At 32.9% G+C, this 14,598-nt stretch overlaps 4 protein-coding genes across 4 annotated transcripts; 3 read left to right on the top strand and 1 right to left on the bottom strand.

Moving 5' to 3' along the window:
- LOC109353152 (NADH dehydrogenase [ubiquinone] iron-sulfur protein 6, mitochondrial-like) lies at nt 278-1,492 on the bottom strand. The gene is made up of 3 exons (XM_019595344.1): nt 1,312-1,492; nt 745-829; nt 278-606 (listed from the first exon to the last, which is right to left on the bottom strand). Exons 1-3 carry the CDS (start codon nt 1,435-1,437, stop codon nt 497-499), a joined length of 321 nt encoding a protein of 106 aa, XP_019450889.1. The 5' UTR covers nt 1,438-1,492; the 3' UTR covers nt 278-496.
- LOC109352816 (rhodanese-like domain-containing protein 19, mitochondrial) lies at nt 1,863-2,933 on the top strand. The gene is made up of 7 exons (XM_019595008.1): nt 1,863-1,869; nt 2,017-2,039; nt 2,144-2,238; nt 2,312-2,385; nt 2,469-2,539; nt 2,607-2,660; nt 2,757-2,933. The coding sequence occupies exons 1-7, from the start codon at nt 1,863-1,865 to the stop codon at nt 2,868-2,870; spliced, it is 438 nt and encodes a 145-aa protein (XP_019450553.1). The 3' UTR covers nt 2,871-2,933.
- Nucleotides 6,547-8,570, top strand: LOC109353150 (ADP-ribosylation factor-like). The gene is made up of 7 exons (XM_019595340.1): nt 6,547-6,766; nt 6,840-6,930; nt 7,088-7,203; nt 7,408-7,467; nt 7,572-7,637; nt 7,870-8,075; nt 8,156-8,570. The coding sequence occupies exons 1-6, from the start codon at nt 6,710-6,712 to the stop codon at nt 8,065-8,067; spliced, it is 588 nt and encodes a 195-aa protein (XP_019450885.1). The 5' UTR covers nt 6,547-6,709; the 3' UTR covers nt 8,068-8,075; nt 8,156-8,570.
- On the top strand, nt 9,618-14,431 carry LOC109353147 (phospholipid scramblase family protein C343.06c). The gene is made up of 11 exons (XM_019595334.1): nt 9,618-9,916; nt 10,123-10,209; nt 10,363-10,404; nt 10,499-10,543; nt 11,127-11,192; nt 11,327-11,383; nt 11,491-11,552; nt 12,402-12,522; nt 13,731-13,808; nt 13,884-13,990; nt 14,128-14,431. The coding sequence occupies exons 1-11, from the start codon at nt 9,653-9,655 to the stop codon at nt 14,156-14,158; spliced, it is 960 nt and encodes a 319-aa protein (XP_019450879.1). The 5' UTR covers nt 9,618-9,652; the 3' UTR covers nt 14,159-14,431.

Raw genomic sequence — 14,598 nt, forward strand, 5'->3', positions numbered from 1 at the left:
TTTAAGATAAGTAGCTACTTTCCTCTTTGAATAGTAGAGACTAGAGAGGCAATGGAGGATGCAAACTCATTAAAAGAAGCCGTAGCTCTATATAACAAACATTGTGGCATCTAAAAGTGAGGATTTTGGAGGAGAGGGAAAATGATTGAAGTTTTATTTAATTTCCACGTCTCTCCCTTCCCCAACAAAAATGAAGGTTATTTCTTACCCTCTTGGCCTCTTCCAATTTTCTAAACCAAACCAGGGAATAAAATTCCCCTCCCCTCTTTAGAACTGAGCAAATTAATAGCTCCACGGCCTCTGCCCATTACAATGTAACATCGTATATCACTAGCAGATGGTAACATGAACAACCTTATCATATTCTTATTTAGCAAATTGTAACAAACATTGTGGCATCAAGATTTAGTCAGAAAACAAGGTAACCAGAATAACATTGATGGTGTTCAGCAGCTACTCCTCACATACAGAGAAGAATAATTGTAGACAGCATGTCTTAATGGTGATGATCCTGAACATAACACAGGCCACAATATTTGCAAACAGCTGGGGCTTCCAAGTCAAGGCATATATATTCAATTGGGTGTCCAAGTGCGGGATTGGTATCTGAAACCACAGACAGCAATGTCCAGATTAGTTAAAATCCAACATAACTAACAATGTTAAACCAGAAAGTGTAAGATTCTGTTTCCTTCAGCAATAAATCTTTGAAAGTTAGAAGAGATTCGAACATTGCAATTATACCTCCTTCACAAGCAACTATCCTGCCTTCAACCTTAATAGGTGGGACTTCATTAATCAGCTCCATCGGAGACTTCTTGCTTGTATCCTATAACACGAGAAACAGATATAAGTTTCACAACTTCCTGAGCTCAATTCTGATTGCAGTAATGACTTAATTCCAGTAGTGCAGACCAACTACTATAAGCTAGACTTGCTAAGGTGGAGTAAAATACAAATGGGAGATCCTTCTGATAATCAACAAAGTAATTCCAATTTTCCATCCTCTAATTCTTCCATTTATGTTACCTAGAAGCTTCTCATATAGTGAATTTTGCCACCCAGAATGAATGAGTACTTTATTTCCTCACATTCTCTTCCATGATCCTCTAATTCTTCCATTTATTTTCTCACATTCTCTTCAAGAATCTCAAATCCGGTAAAATTAGTTAATGTTAGTGACACATTAGTCCTAAGGACTATCTTATACAGAAATCCATGCCTCTATTTCCCTGTCTCAATTAATGATAATAGATAATTTTGATGCTTTGTGATGTGAAATTGAAATAATGAAGTGAAAATGGTATTTACCTGCATCCATTTGGAGGTATGGTTACCGATTTGAGGAGCAAGAAGGGTGAAGGATCTCTTGGATGATGAAATTATCGTGGTTGATGATGCTTTGATGATGCTCCTCAAAAGAACACTTGAACCCATTTCTTACACATAAACCCTAAATTCAATCAATAAATCAATCTTATGTTATTCATGGGTCGGCCCATAAAACTAGAACAACCTCTACCCACTTTAACCATTTCTTTCAAATATAAATATAACTAGAACGAGCCAATAAGAATGAACAAAAGATCAAAAGAGCTTCCAACATTTAAATATCAAAATTATAATCATTTTTATCTAAATAATGGGATGTTAAATAATTTGTTGTTTTTAATTCCATGATAATCTGAAGTCAAACCAACTGAACTAATGCACAATAACTACATTGTCTCATGATTCATGAAGCAACGACTAATTTATTAACTGTCAACTACGACTTTAGTTCAACTTGGGTTTAAATAACATTACATTGTTAGAGAAGTAAGCTTTATATTCATATATATCAGTATACATATAAAAAACAAATGAAAGGTACATGCATTTCGTCTATTATACGTGGGTCGCACGCCATAAGCTACTGGCTATGTCATAATATATATATCAGAATGCCATCATTAGAGACACCATAGACCTTAGTAAAGCAATTTGATTCCTCCATATTCATTGCTATAACAAAAGGAATTAATGGCTGCCACCAACCGGTAAGACGCCATATTTCCATTCGATGGATCATTATATAGGATAAGGATTCTCTGTCCCAAGAAAATCTTATTATTCATTTTTTCTCGGAAAACCACCTTCTTAGTATTTTGTGTGCAGCCATGAAGATGTTGTAACTGTAGATGTGTATGCTGCCAAAGATCTGCTCAATTCAGCTGCTTACACTTATCTTGATGTCAGGTAGTAAAGGGTTTTAGATTCTCCAACTTTCCTTATCTTTTGAACTAAGTCTATTGTGTTTACCATTGAGTAGGTCAGTTGAGGAATTCAACAAAAGCCATGCTGATAATGCTCATAATGTCCCCTACATGTTCATCACAGAAGCGGGTAATGTGAATTCAACATTTTATGCAAATAAACTGAGCAAACATAAATTGAGTGAATAATGAGACTTGTTTGGAAATGAACAGGAAGGGTGAAAAACCCAGATTTTGTTGGGCAGGTATCAGCATTATTCAACAGTGAGGATAACTTAGTTGTGGTAAGATATTTATAGCCTTTGATTTTCTATAAAATATAAACCAACAATATAACATATTATTGACCAGGCTTGTAATAGTGGAGGAAGATCACTCAAAGCCAGTGTTGATCTCATTGATTCAGTAAGTCTCAATCTGATAGTATCATAAGACATTAAGGGTCAATGATAGAGTATTTTTATTAACATTGCATAATAACATAAGGTGTGTTAAATGCAGGGATTTAAGCATATTGTTAATGTGGGAGGAGGTTACTCGGCTTGGGTAGATGCTGGATTTGCAGGGAACAAACCAGCAGAAGAACTCAAAACTGCTTGCAAGTTCCGTCCTTAAAATCTTCATCTTTCACACAACCTTCTCTGTTTTTATGAATAAAGGTTATAATGTTCTTGTTGGCTTGATAAGAATATGTTGTAGTAGTTTGGTTTGTATAAAAATATATATAAATGGTGTGTGTTTGGGATGGATATATAGTAATTGGGATTTTAGCCTTTCCTTACAAATTATATGCATTGCCATGAGAACATTGAGAGCATCATAGATCCTTCCACTCATATTTTTCTCAACATACTGTTGCTGTCAAATTCAGCAACAACTTCATCTGCAACCTATATTAACTCTAATAATAGATAGGCTGTCCCAAAACAATATATTACTCGATGTATGTGTCGTTCCTTATCAGAAAAATGATTAATTATTAAAAATTTAATTTAAATACATTTTTTCAACCAATCATAATCATTTACAGGTAGAGTGACATACATTGTGGAACAACAAATGTGCTCTCACTCACATGATAACTAGGAATAATAGCTAGTACAATGAAAGTAGTAAGGATCCTCTCAATTAATGGAGACGCAAGTGTATATTTTTTACTTGTTTTTAATGGCAAAAATGTAATTTCATTATAACCAAAAGAATACATATGTAATTGAAAGTTGTATTTCGCCTTACTTTTTAAAGCACTTGCCCTCTCCATCATGATAGATCAAGAACCTTTCATAATACTACTTAAATTTATGCTTTTGGTATATAAACATTCCACCTTAACTAAACAAATATTAATATTACAATACCATTTTATTTTCATGCTAAATAACCTTCAAAAATATTAATTAGTATTGAAATTAATGACTTCCCATATATCATTAACTTATTACCATTTTATAAGTATTATCTGAAATTACTATATCAATTAATATCAAAGTTGTGTCCTAGAAGTGAGTTCACATGTTAGAAATGTTAGCTGAACACTTGGGTTCAAACTCACAGATGCACAATCCCCTCCTTTCACTTTTGGACAAAGTCTTAATAGCTAATATCAATAATAATTAATTATTATAAAAGTATTTGCCTAACTTATCTAGGTGCAATAATCATATATAAACAATCACAAATGATATTAATGTCTCAATTTATTTTATACTAATTCAAAACAAAGATAAAAACTAATGAGATTAATAAAAAAAGTAATGAAATGTTTAAGACTAGAAGTTAATGGTTTGATAAAGTTTTTTTGTATACTAAGGTTCCTCACTTGGTAATTGAAAACTAGTCTTTAATACCGAAAAATAATGATAGAATCACCAATATTGTCCTAAAAAACTATATTAAGATGGATTTTTTCATGAAACTACCATAATAAGTGATGTCATATAATATAAAATAACATATCCCCAAAAAATAGTTTATAAACCCTTCCATTTTCACAAGTAAATATTATGTACTATAAGATTGATAATAAATGACCAGGAAAGTAATACATATGTTTTATGTGTAGGTTGATTTAGAAAAATATATAGATTGATTGTATAAGAGAATTCTTAGTAATTATTATTGACTTTAAATATAATAATAGAAATGAATGGTGAATAATAAAATCATTGTGTATAAATATTATAGTCTTATATTATATTAGATTGTGATATCTAAGTATGAAAATTTATAAGAATCATTATAAAATTTAGTATTTATTCAGATTGTTAGAATAATAATGTTGCATGTATTGTTTTGTGATAATATAATACTAGCGTGTTGACAAGCATTCTCGTGCTTGTCAATCCGCTTTCCTATTGTTTGTAACGTGTAGTCTATATATTATATTTACCCAATATAGAAACATATACTAAGTATGTTAGTCATTCATTAATGTAATAAAGTAAAAAGTTTATTTTAAATAAAGATAATATATACAACATAAGCACTTTCATATTCCAATTAGACTTCTCTAAAGAACTTGCACCAAGTCAAAATATGTCACTTAAACAAATATTGAATTACAAAAAGAAAAGTCAGCTACATAAAATAAAAATCATCTTTCACTAAGAGAATGAAGGATGATAGAGATTCTTACCGAATAAGACATAGAAGGTTGCTGCATTTGTTGCTAGTGGAGATTATGTCCTTGGAAGTGACTTTGAGGTTATATCAGTTTCATTTTTAGAACTTGTTAGGCAGATAAAATTGAAGGTTGTGATTAAGTTTATGACGGTTGATCAGGTAGTCTTTATTGTTCATATAGTGTCAACTCTTCAGGTTTCTCCCACTATAGGTTCATTCCAAATAATGTTAGTTCCAATAGTAAAATAAAAAAAATAAAAAAAGGAAATATAATTTTTACTCAATAACTTCTAACCCAACTTACATCAGTCATGCTATTATATCAGTACTTGAAGCCCTCAGGAGATAAATGATCTTTCCAATTACATTTAGCAAGAGTTGTGGACTGCCTTATCCCTGACATGACTGTAATAGCAAATACTAATGTTCTGTTTAGATACTAATATCCCTGAAAACCTATGTATAAATTATTGTGATACTAATACTAATTGATAAAGGAGTAATACATGATTGTTTTATAGAGTGATCAACCAATTTTGTACTTATCAAAATGGGTCTTTCTTCTTCCTCATCACTTTTATTAGGGGAAAAATGTATGCATTATATGAGTTTCATACAAAACTCAATATAACAACAATATAAAGATAGCATGTATAAAGAACTCAAAGAAGAAATTTTTTTTTCTAGATTAAAGCATGGAATATGCATCCTATTTTGAGTCATGAGAGATAATTTGTGGCTTACCTTACTTCCACTCCACCGCTTCCTAATTGAAATAACAATCTCATTGATATTATGGATGCAATTCACATTAGTGCCCCACAAAGAGAAACAACTGCATATAGAAATTATTAACACAAATATACTTAAAATCATAAAACAAATGTATCGGAGTTTTTTCAACAAAAAAATTATATACAATGGAGCAAAACACAACAATACTTTACTTAACTTTGTTTTAAGTAGGCATAAAACTTTTGCAAAAAAATTTAAGGAATAAACCCACCATCTCTCAAGGAGATTCTAAGCCTTTGTCAAAGTTGGTATTTTAAGCAATGTAACAAATGTATTTGATAATATAACTCACTTTGGCATTTCATCAAACAAAATGTAAATGAATAAGAAAAAATGAGAACAATATATACACATATAACTTAACAGAAGGTAAGCAAAGTATAATCACATAATTGGAATAAATTCGGTGCATACCTGACATTTCTCAATTCATGTGGAAAAAAATTGGTTGGAAAAGTGGATGAGGAAGAATTGAATGAGAACATAGATGTAGTAGAAATTATAAAGAGAATGGGGTGATTTGTTTTATTGTTACCACTTTCTCTGTGTTCTATCTACTTTCTCTCCTAAACTTCTTTAAAACTGCAATTCATTCTTTTCATCAACATTCTTTCTTAGTGTAAAACTAAATATATGTCTTGGAAGTTACAAATGAGAGTAATATACATTTAAGACCCTCTAAATGTAAATAAAATTTTAGAAATAAGAAATTATGAAAGGGTAAAATAGGGAATAAGAAATTATACCATTTTGACAGTTATAACATGTATTTGCTTTATATATTAGTATAGATGATACAAGGTTGAGCGGTGAAAAGAAAATGTTGAAGATTACTACTAATCTTATATATGTATATAAATAAGAAAGGGAAAGTGTTCTATTTTTACTTAGAATAATTTTGTGAATGGGAAAAGGAAGGAAGAGAGGAAAGAAAGCAAAGCAAAACGCAACGCAATTCTATTCTCCTTCCTTCCCTTTTGCCTTTGTGATTTGAAATTAGAAAGAAGAAAAAGAGTTTATTAATTATTCGATAGGCGATGGGTCAAACTTTTCGGAAGCTCTTTGATACCTTCTTCGCCAATACAGAGATGCGGGTAACCCCTTTTCTTCTTTCTCTCTTTCTTTCTTTTTATTTCTTTTTTATTTAATTTATTATGGTTCCTTCAGGTTGTGATGCTTGGTCTTGATGCTGCTGGCAAAACTACTATCCTCTACAAACTCCACATTGGAGAGGTTTTATCCACTGTTCCTACTATTGGTTCGTTCTTTTTCCATTCAACATTTCTAATCTGTTAATCTATTTTACCGTTTCAAATCATGATGTATTAACGACAATTGAATGGTTTAGAACATGTATCATGTTTCAGTCTAGCATAAGGATAGTTACAACTGGAAATAGTTTTATTGCTCTGCAGGTTTCAATGTGGAGAAGGTTCAGTATAAGAATGTTATTTTCACGGTTTGGGATGTTGGAGGTCAAGAGAAATTAAGGGCACTTTGGAGGCACTATTTTAACAACACGGATGGTCTGGTAAGATTTAATTTTAATGTCCATGATTTTGAGCTTTTTATTGAAAACAAAACTTGTGTCTTATGGCTGTTCTGTGAAATTTTCTCTCTATCGTTATGATAATTAAATTCATCTATTCAGTAAAAACCAAAAGACGGGATAGGGGGTCTTATGTAGCCAGGTGCCAAGGTTGATGCTTATATGCTGATGGGTGCATTTATGCAGATATATGTTGTTGACAGTCTGGACCGTGAGAGACTTGGAAAAGCAAAGCAGGAATTTCAGGTTATAAATATATATTTATGTTGATATGTATATATTTATGTTCGTATGTTTGTATACCATACTATTCCAAATAGACTTTAAATAAATCCATGGAATACTTGCAGAATATAATAAATGACCCATTTATGCTCAACAGTGTCATCTTGGTGTTTGCCAACAAACAGGACCTGGTATATCTTCGATACTTCTTCATCTATGTTCTTTTGACTGAATTATCAGACATTTAAGGTTATCTTTATGAGTAAAGATCAAATGACCAATTTTTGTGCCTTGTCTGTATCTTGTTATGCGTCCATGTCAATGACTGTGCTTCATAGGTTCTTCCTGAACAAGCTCCTATCCTCCAAACAGTTTATAGAGTCTGGTCATTATAATTGTGAATATTTTCCTTTTCTTTTCCAGAGAGGAGCAATGACACCAAGGGAAGTATGTGAAGGATTAGGTCTCTTTGATCTCAAGAATAGAAAATGGCACATACAAGCGACTTGTGCGCTCAAGGGCGATGGCCTATATGAGGGCTTGGACTGGTTATCCACAACTCTGAAGGAGAGAAAAGCTGCTGGATACTCCTCAATAGCACTAGGAACCTCATCCTTCTAATTTTCCAGGTTTGAACTATCATCTTATTTAATCATGAGTTACGTTCATATTTCTCATTGCATTACATTATGTATATTCTCCACTGCAGGTCTTTTGTCCTTAGCACTTGGAGATTGGTTTTGGGCAGTTCATTCTAAGATGCTGTGAATGGTGATCAATTTTTTTGGCTTTACATCTGAAGCTGATGAAGTATATAGTTGCTTGGCCTATCAGGGTTCTTAATATATGTAACTTGCTCCAATATGCATGACAATGACTAACTAAATTTTGTTGCCATTTTGTTATGGCTTAATACAAGGTCATTCTCATTTGATTTTCCCCTTCCCACTTTTTGTCATGTTTCTATGTGGCTGTGCTTGTGGTGTTCAAATTCATAGAAATAATGAATCTGTCAAAACATTGGGAGCTTAGCATGGTATTCTACTTATATTTTACCGAACATGTTATTATGGTTCAATTCATTTGGGTTGTTGCAATTACTTTGGCCTTTTCATTTGCCTATATAATATGTGCTAGCAACAAGTGCTTTTTGATATGAAATGGATTTACACATTGGAGATACTCTGAAATAGAGAACTCTCAGAGGAAGGAGACATATTGTTGTCAAGATGGGTTAATTCAAGTTTTGATGAGTGCCATCATTTATTGGAGGAATGTATCATGTAATGGCTTTCTACTAAGATCATGTTCAATATCATGTAATGAGGAGAGAGTTGTAGTTTTCTCGCTAGATGACAAGCTTGCTTTCTAAGGCACCTTTTTGTGAGTTAAATCCTTCAATATCACAATCAACACCATAATGAATTATCAAGAATGAGTCACAAATTTGCAATATATTATTTTCACTAACGGGTGGCACCCCATGATGATTATGCAGTGGTAGTAAGTATTTAATAGTCAAGAGTTATATTCACTAACTCCTTTAATACAATAAAAACTACACTAATTAAAGGGGTTTGAGGGATAAAAGAGAATTATGAAATAATAAGACATGGGCAACTCAATCTAAGACGTGTAAAAAAATTCCCATTAGATAAACTGGGCCATGACATCCGAATTTGTATATACATTGACGGTGTAAAGATTTATATCATTCATTTAGATTACAAAAGTTAATTATGATTCAAAGTAAATGATGAATGAAGTGACAGTGTAAAAAATTCACTGTTAGTGTATATATTTTTTTCTCTCTAAAATTATAAACATACATTTCCCACTAATTTAAAAATAAAAAACTTTAGAAATGAGATGATGAATGAATAATTGAAGAGAGTATTTAGTTTATTTGTGTAGTTACATATTAAAAAAATGAGTGTAAAACCTGCACACCAACTGTGTAAAGATTTATACACATGCTCATCCATTTTTCATTTGGATTACTTTTTTTTTTTTAAGTCAACGTCAACAATAATAAACATCAATGGTGATGATACAATTATAGTGTACAAATCTTGTAAGTTCTCAATGCATACATCTTTTTCTCTAAAAAAATATTTGTAATTTTATAGTTGGTAGGTGTTGTTGTAGTATAATAATAAAAGATAAAATTAAAAAATAATGTTGGAGAGAGTAGAGGCAGAAGAAGATGAATTGGGCAAAGGAAGCATGGCGTTGCGTATCCAAGAAGAACATTCTTTGTCGCCGATTCGCAAATGCACCATTTTCTGATCATCAATTAACCAGAGATTTCCTCGTTAAGCTTTGGGTTGCTGATACCAAAATCACTAACCCCAATAATCAAATTAGGAGTAGAAGATTTGATGAAGATGATGATGTTAAAGCCAAACGTGTCTTGAAGCAACCACCTATCTCTCAATCTTCTCTCAGTAACCCTCAATCTCTTCAAGAAGTAACTCTCTTTTCCTTCTATCATCGTTTAATATCATTTTATATTCAATACTTAATGTCATGTGAAACAAGCATTATTATGATTTCTGATACTTGAGACTATATAATATGTTGAACTATACCATGAAATCAGATAACTATACCATGAAATATGTCAAATTTAATATGGAGATTTAATATTTGTTCCTTTTTCTTATATATTATTAGGCCAAGGTAGCACCTCTGCTTGCCAGGTCCAACTTGCTCATCACCAGAGATATTGAGTGGGCAAATCTTGTATTTGGCTTTGAACAGGTTCGAGGTCTCGTTTCCTTCAGCCCTATTTTTCTTAGGATAATTTCTATTCCATTCTATCATTTTCTTTACATACTAGCTATGGATAATTTGCATCTCGAGATCGTGGTTCTTTATCATCTGAGTTTTTGGTTTTGATTGATTGGATTGAAGGAAAACCGTTATGCCATTGTAGATGTGTGCTACCCCCAATCGGTCAGTAATAATTATATCTCCCTTTCACTACTCTGTTGTACCATCTGCCCATAGTAATGATGGTTGACCTTGTTTACTACTTGTTCTGATGCAGCCTGTAGGTTTTATTCGCGAACAGAGCAGCATCATTGCTAGACAGGTATTTAAATCTTGTTAGTTTCGTTTCTTTTAATTGTTTGTTTTAATTGTTTACTTGTTTCATTTATCATCCACATGGTAATAATTTAACTTGTTCTCATTTTTCTGTTTACCCACCATTCTATAGAAATCATAATCATTGATAACTTCTCCTACAACCAGTGTTGTCCTTCCACACTAATTTCATCGGCGTTACCTTTCTCAAAATGGGTAACATTAAATACAAAAAATGAGAAAATGTTTACCCTCTGGAATTGTTAAAGAATGGGGAGGAAGAGGAAGCTTACTCAGAAAGAGTATGCAATTTGTACAACCCCATTGACCACAGTTGAGTTTGTAATCAGTTGAAAGTTTCCCAATGAGTGTGACTTCTAGAATGTGTTTTATTGCTGCTTCTCTTGTATAATGCTGCCTAGCCTTCTGAAATATGCCATGACAAATCAACAACTTCTGGAAAGTAGGAGAACGCGACATGTAAATTATAGAAACCCAAAAGTGAAACTTCATTTATTGAAGATGTATTGTTTATAAATTTTGTTTAAATACCCGTTTATTTCATTCCAATTGACCCTTTCTTGCTGCAGCTGCTTCGTACAAGGCGACCTTTTGTAGCACAAATAACTGATGCTGTGGGAAGTGAGCTCTTTACGGTGAGGGAAATATACAGCTTTTTGTATTTGTTATTTTCTATGCACATAAAAAGTTTATTTCAATTCACACTTATGACATGTGAACAACACCCGTCTTTAATTGTCTTGAGGCTGTCCTTTTCCATGATTATTAGGTTCGCAGACCCATTTGGTGGATAACAAGCTCAATTTATGCAGAAATAGATGGTAAGGTATGTCATTTTGTTAAATGCTGTCCATTGCTGTTACACTATTAAGTTGTTTATCAGCATTTTAGCTATTAACTATTAAGTATTAATCGTGTCAAATCTCTCTTCAGGAAATTGGAGTAGTTCACAGGCGGTGGCACCTTTGGAGGAGAATCTATGATTTGTACCTGGGGTAATTACAACGTACTATTTTTCTGTTGTGGTTGTTATAACTAATTTTGTAAATATAAAATTACCCTTTCCATTAAGTTTTTGAGGCCAAGATATGTGTTATACCGTTATTCAATTCTTTAGAAGTTTAAGTATTACATTATATTCTAAATTGTAAAGTCATTTACATATACTAGAAGGGCCCAGCGATGGGAGAGCTAATGTTTACAATGTTTTGTCTGAATTAAGAGTTTAACCTTGTAAACTTTTTTCTTTCTCTAAATCCTTGTAACACAAGAGGTTGACTTTCATTCATTTTGTGTCATTTATATGCCCACTAGGTTCAACTTGATATTGCTAACCCAAACTTAAAAACTACCAGAAGTTATTTAACTGTCCACATGTGAAATAAAAGTAATGCAGGCTGTATTATTTTTTAATTTATGGAGCTTTGAATTTTGTTTATGTAGAAACTTACATCATATTGAATATCATTGCTTTTAACTTTTCTGTCTGTATCTAATGTGACATATATAATTATAACTTGTTTATTGATTACTTGGTGCCAACACTTACATATGTGTCTATATATAATCCTTTTCTTCCTTAATTCCAATAAGCGTGTCATCTTTTGCTATTATAGTTGCAAATAAATGGTCATTTCTTCAGTGTTTTTTCCAAAAAGCAACTTGGTGATAAAAAGATGTTGCTGCAACAGAAGAGTTCTTAATAGGATAGTGAATCCTGTAAAATAGTGAAAATAGAAGAGCAAAAAATAAAAGTAGGCTCAAGAGATCTCTCCGATCCGTTTGGAGTTCTTGACAGATGCTTTGATTGTACGATATCAATTCTAAGAGAATAAGATTTACAGGAATAAGCAGTTTGCAGTGGTTGAGAATCCTGGCTTCTGGAATTGGACATTCACAATGAAAGATATTAATGGTGAAGTGCTTGCTCAAGTAGATCGTGATTGGAGGGGCTTTGGCTTTGAGGTTGGATTTTGGCATTTACTTTTTTGCTTTTATAACCTTTGTTAAGCATGCTTGCTTATTCTCTTTTGCTTGGTCAGACAATTTTAACTATTTTAAGTATTTTCTTTTTTAGAATATATATTACCTGCTGAGGATCTCTGTTGGATTTGTTCTTCAAAATAAATCCAAGTTTGCTAACTTGATAGTTGATACCTACTGTAATCAACCGCTTTGCCAAGTTACCTATATTTCTTTGTTCCAGTTCAATGTCAAGTGATGTTACTGGACATTGGTTTTTAAAGTTTAAATTAAGGGCGACCTAGTGCACGAGGCACGTACCTAGTGAGGTATGGGGTTAGATGCAAGTGAAAAGGTTTTTAAAGTTTCAAGTGAAGCAGTAATGGTTGGCTTAGTTGGTTTGGTACGACTCATTTGTGTTGACAAAAGGGTCTTGGGTTCAATTTCTGCCCCGGTAATGGAGCAAATTTCCCTCCTGAACTATCCCTCACCGAAAAATAAAACAAAGTTTTGTCCTGGTATACAATTTAGCAGCAGCGCCGTTAGTGACTGGTAAAAGGAGAGACAGAGAGTGCGGGGAAAGAAAAGAGCAAAAGCAGAGGGAGAGGAAACAGTTAACTGATCAAATTAACTAGTACCCAGTAGTATGTCAAATAAATAACTTTATTATGAAATGTGGTAGTCTTCTCTGGGGTTGATCTATGGTATTTTGATCTAATCAATTTTTACCTTGGGACTCAAGGTTCAGTTTACATTGTATGAGATAGATTTGGACTTCTGCACTTGTGATGTGAGAGCATTGGGGGGGGGGGCTGCATCAGCCTTATTTTGGTTTGTTTTGTCTTTCCAATTCTTCTTATTCAAGCTACCCGATACGCTCCAATTAAATCTACTATCGAAGGGTTATGATTTGTTTTTAAACAGGGTTTCTATCCTAAAGGAATTTTCAAAAGTGTAAGGGTTATTAGTTCAGATTTTTCTTCCAGATTCCCTGTCTCTCCTTACCCCATGTTTTTTCTTCCTATTTCTAATTTGCTACTGGTTTAACCTTAGGCCTCCTATCATCAATCAACTTGTCTAGCAGTTTTTTTGAAGTCATTCCACTGAATTAGACTGGAAGATTTTTATGTTGAATTCTTCATACTTTTTAGCTTATGTGCTGGAGTTCAAACCTTAGTGATGATATTGCAATTATATTTTGAAATGTGCAGATTTTGACTGATGCTGGTCAGTATGTGATTCGATTTGGGAGTTCTGATCCCAGCTCCAAGATTGGCCTTGCTTCTGCGGTAGCGTCCCCTATCTTAAGAAACTCATTTTTTATCCTATTTTCTTTACTAATTGATATGATGTTATTTCTGCAGATTGAGGACCTTGAAGTCAGTCGCCCCTTGACCCTGGCGGAGAGAGCTGTAGCGGTAGCTCTCGCTATATCATTAGATAATGACTACTTCTCAAGACATGGAGGCTGGTAAGCCATTTATTTTTATGTGATTTAAGTCTTGAGAAGAGTGGAACCTATTCACTTTGGAATATATGCACTTTCCTTCTTGACTTCCTATTTTTCATTGATTTCTCTTGTTCTGACTTGCTTCGTTGAAATCTTAGGGGATTACCCTTCATGGCTGTTGGGGAGTAAATTTGGTTTGACAGAGACACTGTCCTCTGGTTATCTACTAGAAGTGCAATCCCTGGAAACATTCTCTTCCAAATAGCTGGTCCTGTGGTCCATTTACAAGTTACAACATAGCTACTAGGACTGTTATTGATCTTTGAACTGCCATCCTTCTAAAAAAATTCTATGATGCATTAATTTTCATTTGGCGTGACATAAAATCTGAATGATTTACCATTTTCTGACAAATCAAGTTTATAAGAATGTAGTAATTGAGTTGTGGAGTTATGGAATGAAGAACCTTTCTTGATGCCGTAATTTTAGCCAACTCCACCTGAATTGTAAGGAGAGATCCACAGAAGCAGCTTATTCAGTTGACCCATCTAAATTTAGCTAGTGCAACAAACAAGTAATTTATTGCTATAGTACAATATACTAAGTCATTTTGACATCATTCACTTCAA

The sequence above is a fragment of the Lupinus angustifolius genome, chromosome LG07, assembly GCF_001865875.1.
Source record: "Lupinus angustifolius cultivar Tanjil chromosome LG07, LupAngTanjil_v1.0, whole genome shotgun sequence".
NCBI classification, from domain to species: Eukaryota; Viridiplantae; Streptophyta; class Magnoliopsida; order Fabales; family Fabaceae; genus Lupinus; species Lupinus angustifolius.

Coding starts and splice junctions, on each gene's coding strand:
- LOC109353147 (XM_019595334.1), top strand. CDS start 9,653: ATGAATTGGGCAAAGGAAGCATGGCGTTGCGTATCCAAGAAGAACATT. Junction 10,544..11,126: donor GCAGCATCATTGCTAGACAG/GTATTTAAATCT, acceptor TTCTTGCTGCAG/CTGCTTCGTACAAGGCGACC. Junction 11,193..11,326: donor TGGGAAGTGAGCTCTTTACG/GTGAGGGAAATA, acceptor CATGATTATTAG/GTTCGCAGACCCATTTGGTG.
- LOC109353152 (XM_019595344.1), bottom strand. CDS start 1,437: ATGGGTTCAAGTGTTCTTTTGAGGAGCATCATCAAAGCATCATCAACC. Junction 830..1,311: donor ATACCTCCAAATGGATGCAG/GTAAATACCATT, acceptor CTCGTGTTATAG/GATACAAGCAAGAAGTCTCC. Junction 607..744: donor GATAGTTGCTTGTGAAGGAG/GTATAATTGCAA, acceptor CTGTGGTTTCAG/ATACCAATCCCGCACTTGGA.
- LOC109352816 (XM_019595008.1), top strand. Junction 2,386..2,468: donor CATGTTCATCACAGAAGCGG/GTAATGTGAATT, acceptor GGAAATGAACAG/GAAGGGTGAAAAACCCAGAT. Junction 2,540..2,606: donor GTGAGGATAACTTAGTTGTG/GTAAGATATTTA, acceptor ATTATTGACCAG/GCTTGTAATAGTGGAGGAAG.
- LOC109353150 (XM_019595340.1), top strand. CDS start 6,710: ATGGGTCAAACTTTTCGGAAGCTCTTTGATACCTTCTTCGCCAATACA. Junction 6,767..6,839: donor TCGCCAATACAGAGATGCGG/GTAACCCCTTTT, acceptor TGGTTCCTTCAG/GTTGTGATGCTTGGTCTTGA. Junction 7,638..7,869: donor TTGCCAACAAACAGGACCTG/GTATATCTTCGA, acceptor TTTCTTTTCCAG/AGAGGAGCAATGACACCAAG.